Raw genomic sequence first — 6,608 nt, forward strand, 5'->3', positions numbered from 1 at the left:
TCGCAAAGTATAAATAATTAGCAGAGGGGAGGACAAGGGTTGAGACGCTGCGACAGGTCTCATGTGCAGCAGTCAGATTGAAAATATATTCCATACAGGAAGGAACTCTTCCCTGAGATATATCTCAATTGCTTCCCCTTGAACATGCACATTATATACATATATCAGGGTGGATTTCATGGCTATTTATTTTTCAGGATCTTTAGGGAACCCCACTTGGTCAGCTTCCTTGAGGATGTGTATTTTTATGTTGGAAAATAAGCCTGCAATGTTGCGCAAGGCCGAATGTAACTGAGAATTTGCTGTGCTTGAAAAATCCAGCTTTTAATAAAGAGCCATTCATGCTCAATCTGTCAAGCTGAGTGAAACGGATTCAGATCAGAATTCACTTAAATTTGATTCGATCTTTTATATTGCATCTTTTTAAAATGTGCTTTTTTTATTTTCAGTTTTAAAGGGATAGTTCACCCAAAAATGAAATTTCATTAATTACATTCTGTCATAAATTACTCACCCTCATGTCATTCCAAACCCGCAAGCCCTTCATTCATCTCCGGAACACAAATGAAGATATCTATAATGAAATCTGAGAGGTTTCTTATCTCCCATAGAAAGCATCGAAATGACCACATTCAAGGTCCAGAGAAGTAGTAAAGACATCGTTAAAATAGTCATTGTGACTGCAGTGGTTCAACCTTAATTTTATGAAGAGACAAGAATACTTTTTGTGTGCAAAAACAAACAAAAATAACAACTTCAACAATTCAATTTATTTAACATGTATACATATATTCAATATATTCAACAATTTATTTTCTACCCTGTCAGTCTCCTACGCAGTGCAGCGCTTCCGTGTTTACATCCGAATGCTGTTTTTTGGGGGTTTTTTTGTTTGTTTGTTTTGTGCACAGAAAGTATGCACTTGTCGCTTCATAACATTAAGGATGAACCACTGTAGCACGTTGACTATTTTAGCGATGTCTTTACTACTTTTCTGGACCTTGAATGTGGTAATTTCGTTGCTTTCTATGGGAGATAGAAAAACCTCAGATTTCATCCGAAATATCTTAATTTGTTTTCTGAAGATGAACAAAGGTTTTCTGGTTTGGAACGACATGAGGGTGAGTACTTAATGACAGAATGTCATTTTTTGGGTGAACTAAACCTTTAAATGCTGCTTGTTCATTTATGTCATGCAGTTTTCCCCACATCCAGTGTAACAGATACAGGTGTAAATGCAAAAGCGTTCCTGTTACAGTCGGTTCTGGACCAGAGGATCGCATGTTTCCCTGTTCCTTGTTCTTCCTGATTAGCAATCTGCTTTCCAGTGTGCTGATCCTATAATTTGACTCCGAGATAATGACCCAAAGAAACAGAAGTCGCAAGCAAATCAAGCCTCGACCTTTGAGCTTTGATATGCGGGAATGTCGCTTTATAAGTTCCAGGTTGTCCAATGTGGAATGAGAGCTTTCACAATATCCTTTCTTTTTTGCCTTATTCTGTTGTGTTTTTTTTTTTTCCAGTCAGTTCATGTTTCTTGGCCTGTATCTAGTTTGAGTAGTCTGTTTTCCTGTACCGTCTGGGACCTGTCTCCATTTCGCTTTTGTGTCCCGTTAAAATGCCAGACAAATGAAGAGAGTTCGCCATAATACAAATGCAAAAACACACGCATCAAAAAACAAATTGTATCGCATGGAGGACGAGGCCAAACAGCACACATCTGGTTTGAATTCTCCATTTCTTTTATGACGAGGAAATTAAATGACATATATAACAATCTACCACCCAGAGTGGGTTTGGACTCTATTGGCTTCTTCCTTTTTTACCCACAATGCAGCTGTATGTACTGTATTGTCCTGCTAGAGTTCTTCCAATGGTTTCTCTTGTTTTCCTCCCTGTGGTTGAATAATCATAATTAATAGTGCTATAACAGACTGTCAGAGGAGTTTGCCGTGTTCTTTTCATAAAGACACTTGTTATTTTTATATGTTGACTATGACTGTATCCGCCTTTCACCCGGGGATTGTGGTGACCTGATGGTTTTGTTCATAAAATACAGATCTCTTTTGGCAGAAACATGTCCTTAAATAATTAAAATGATGTTTGTGTGTGACCACTTGTTACCATCCAACCAAGTGCTTATGGTAACTCAAATGACAGATGATGTTAAACATTAAACGCTTAATATGAAGTTTACACAGCTAACTGAGAACATGACATTCATGTTGGTTCATACCGTTTTTAACAAAAAGTTTTGATTGAATGGCTCTTAAAATGATTAGTGGTTAACCGAAGAAAATTAATGTTTCAAAAAAATATACATTTTTAATAGAGATGCACCTAGTGTTGTTTTTGGCGGCCTGTTTTAATTTGAGTTTTAGTCTAGTCTTTGTGTCAAGCGGTCATTTTAGTTTTTATTAGTTTTAGTCACGTTCATACTCTTTTTAGTCTAGTCAAGTTTCAGTCGACTAAAAGTCTGAGCATTTTAGTCTTATTTTAGTCAGAATTATCCATGACTATTTTCATCTAGTTTTAGTCGACGAAAACTGATGAAATTTAGTCTAGTTTTAGTCAATGAAAATTGTATTTTAGTCTCTTTTTAGTAATGCAATTCAAATTAACCCAGACAATATAGTTTAAGTATCTACACTCTAAAAAATGTTTGGTTAAATACAACCAAAGTTGGGTTGAAAATGGACAAACCCAGCAATTGGGTTGTTTTAACACAGTGGTTAGGTTAAATGTTTGCCCAACCTGCTGGGTCATTGTATTTATCCCAACTACTGATTAAAAATGACTATATGGCTGGCTTAAAATGAATCCAAAATAGGTGAGAAATTAAAAATCAGACACATAATTACTAGAGGCAACAATAATAATCATAGATCATAGATTTTTTTCTTTTTTTCTTTTTTTCCCTGAGTGACACACAAAAGTAAAGACTCATAACTCCAAAACTGTAGCAAGGAGAGTCAAAAGGTAGGTATCACTGATAGAACACAACTGTATTACTTTTTCCACAAAAATATGAAGCAGCACAGCTGTTTAGATAGATATATAGATAGATAGATAGATAGATAGATAGATAGATAGATAGATAGATAGATAGATAGATAGATAGATAGATAGATAGATAGATAGATAGATAGATAGATAGATAGATAGATAGATAGATAGATAGATAGATAGATAGATAGATAGATAGATAGATAGATAGATAGATAGATAGATAGATAGATAGATAGATAGATATTTTGATTTAAATAAATGCAGCCTTGGTGAACATAAGAGACTTTTGAAAAACTTTTGAATGGTAGTGTGTATGATTTCTACATGATGATTATATGTATATATTTCAGTGTCTTTTAAACATTATTCAGGCAAAAATATTTGAATCATAAAACATATTTGCAACCTAGTTGTTATACAGTTCAGAAATAAAATATGTGAACCATATAACAACTACTTTGCAGCTCTGTGGACCCTCACAATTACACCCCTGTGACATTTTTAAAGTCAAGCCTTCAACAAATCTGAATGGCGTTTCCCCAAATAGATTCATAAACCACTTGTTAACCACATTTGTTTTGTATCTGCATTTCTAATAGATGAGGACGGTGTCTCGTAACCCACAGAACCAGAAATACTTCGATAAAACATTAAAGAGAAAAAAAAGTCTGCACATTCCAGCCTGTGTCGTCTACGAAACCGGAAAACAAGAGCCGGCCTTCTGCCTCTGTGGAACTCGAGCGCTAATTCATAACAGATTTCCTTTTCTCTGCTGTTCTCCGACAGAGTGCCTACCGCAGGAACGGGATGACTTTCCTGGCCTGCTGAGGTGAACGTGAGGGAGGAAGTTTGGAGGGATACGGCAGGGGTGAGCTGTAGGAGTCGTCTCTGTCAGCGTGTGTCTTCCATCATCTGATCTGTGATCAGGCTCACATGTGTCTGTGTGTTTACAGGTTCGTTTAGACAGGAAACGCTGTGGACTGGCAAGAATCTGGATTGGATGTGTTTTGTTTTGTTGGTGTTCTTGTAAACTCTAGCAATGCAAGTTTTTTTTTGTTTTTTTTTTAAGTCCGTTATAACAAATGTTCCATAATAATTTCCTCTTTTTTTTCCCTTTTTGATGATGATGATCTGTAGAAGTTGGATTCTGATGTTTAATAATTTTTTGTCTGTCTTCATCAGGAATGTCCCATCATCCATGATGTTGTAATACTTTATTTTTTCAAGTGTAATATCTTGCTTTTGTATTAATTTTTATTTGGATTTAGAGGATTTCATTTAATTTTTTAGGTTAAAAATCTTGAAATAAAATTTTTTCTGTGATGTGAACCTTTATTTATTTATTTTTTTATACTTTTAAGAACTAAATCATGGTATTACCATGTCTAAAAAACATACCATGATTTTTTTTTTATTGTTTGTCAACAAGAAATTAAGAAGAACCCTTAATAATTTTGTCTTTCTTATTTTATGATAGACTACTTTATTAAAGTCACTCTAGATAGATAGATAGACCTTTTCTTATATATGAGAGAGAGAGAGAAACTTCATGAAACTTAATAGATCATCATAGAATTCCCATAGTACATGCCCAAAAAATAGTAGTACCAGAATACTTTTTTTTGTTTGTTTTTTTTGTTAGCAAGATAGACAGTTTGAAGATGCCAGTTTCAGGTGGGCGTCACACGTTGTGCTGCATCGACTCGAAAAGACTCTATAGCTTCTTAGAAGACCACAACATACATAAACCACACGAGCACATGACCTCATTTTCCAGCAGTTCCTCGAGTGAGACACATTGACTTTGAGGTTTACCAAGCATAGGTATCAAATAAACACCAGTCATATTGTTTCTAAAATGCACGTGTGCTGAAGTGCATTTCTCCAAGCGTGGCTCATGTTCCCGCTGACAGTTATGAATGAGCAGACTGCAGCTTACTGTCGTGTCCTGAAGGGTCAGTCTCCCGCCGCAGGTCAGCGAGGGTTCGAGGCTTCAGAGCTCAGTGTGAGCGTGTTAAGAGTTTAAACTCAGTCATGTTGGCTTGTGTTTGATCGTAATGCCCTCTGGGGGATCGCAGCTGTTATGTTCACGAGAAAACTGCTCTAATCACATGGCCAATTGGAAACGGTTTGCCTATCTAAGGATTGTCAGCTTCTCTTAACCTTGATTTGTGCCACCGCAGTGCACAGACTGCTTTTTTTTGTTCAGAATGGCTTGTTGCATACAGCAGTTTTTGAAAGAAACTAGTATGCAGTATGTATTGTATTCTATATACTTATGAGCATATCATTTGATGTTGCTAAATAATAAGTAGCACCGCATGTCATGTCTAGCAATGCATCCCAGCATGCAATACTCTACTTCCATTTGCAATGCGACAAATGACCCAGAAGATGAGAACGCCACTCAACATGCAATGTGACAAGGCCTGTGACAACAATGAATCATACTGCTATTTTAAAATGTATTGTGTTTTTGTTTGTTTGTTTGTTTGTTTTTTTGCATTTATTGCATTGGTCAATTTCTTGATACTTTGATTTAAAATCTTGGAACAAAATCAGTCTTATACTATATGACTTTAAATAATTGTTGAGTGCGTTTGTCAGTTGGCCCAAAATGCTAAAATACATACAGTATATTTGTACATTCAGTATACATTGAAATATACTATGGTATTGCTTTTAAGGAAATCATTTGTATTTGTCAAAACTGCAGTCAGTTTACTCCTATTTTTAATCTTGATTGATTGATTGACTGATTGACTGATTGATTGATTGATTGATTGATTGATTGATTGATTGATTGATTGATTGATTGATTGATTGATTGATTGATTGATTGATTGATTGATTGATTGATTGATTGATTGATTGGTTGATTGATTGATTAAACTAGCTATTTTTGGCTAAAGATGTCTCTAATTATTTTTACATGCCTTTTTAGAAGATTGGCTAAAATTTAAAAATTGCTTATGAACTGAAAATGAATCTATGCACTATGAATCCATTTATTTAACCGATGGTGTGAGGACCCTATTGGAATTGCTCAGCCAATTCTTCTTCTTCTCCAAAATGAATCGCATTTTTGAGGGCCTAAACATTCTCAAAAACTCATTAAACTTTGCACACGCGTCAGAAGTGGTGAAAATTTACATCTGATATGGGTTTCTGAATCAGGTTTGGCAAAATGGCTCGATAGCACCACCTACAAAATTTCAATTAAGCTCCCTTCGTGCTACGTTTCACGTACAGTTATGAAATTCGGTATACAGATGTAACAGCCCAATACCTACACTGGGTGCAAAGTTTGTAAACCCAACAGGAAGTCAGATATTTTGAATTTTCTCTACAAAATTTTGGCAGTTTTTGCCATTTCTACATGTTGTACTTTAACGAACTCCTCCTAGAGCTTTAATCAAATCAACATCATATTTGGTCAGTCTAATCGAAAGGCCTTTGAGATGTTAAATTGCGAAGATCTAGAGTTTTCGCTGAAGGGTGTGTTCGTGGCGGCCTGGCAAAGTTCGATGTTTCGCCATGAAACAGGAAGTTGTTGTAACCCGGTCATACAATGTCTGATCTGCCCCAAACTTCACGTT

General features: G+C 35.7%; 1 protein-coding gene across 7 annotated transcripts in view; it reads left to right on the forward strand.

The window, feature by feature from the left end:
* Nucleotides 1-5,703, forward strand: part of supt3h (SPT3 homolog, SAGA and STAGA complex component) — a 146,968-nt gene extending 141,265 nt beyond the window's left edge. For 6 of the 7 annotated variants that reach the window (XM_067366769.1, XM_067366774.1, XM_067366772.1 and 3 more), the window contains 2 exons: nt 3,796-3,877; nt 3,963-5,703. In XM_067366769.1, the coding sequence (XP_067222870.1) occupies nt 3,796-3,837 (42 nt within the window). In that variant the 3' untranslated portion in view covers nt 3,838-3,877; nt 3,963-5,703. The remainder of the gene's footprint in view (nt 1-3,795; nt 3,878-3,962) is intronic. The other variant, XM_067366771.1, reaches the window with a different exon arrangement.
* The last annotated feature ends 905 nt before the right edge of the window (nt 5,704-6,608 follow it).

This window comes from Chanodichthys erythropterus, chromosome 18, assembly GCF_024489055.1.
Source record: "Chanodichthys erythropterus isolate Z2021 chromosome 18, ASM2448905v1, whole genome shotgun sequence".
NCBI lineage: Eukaryota > Metazoa > Chordata > Actinopteri > Cypriniformes > Xenocyprididae > Chanodichthys > Chanodichthys erythropterus.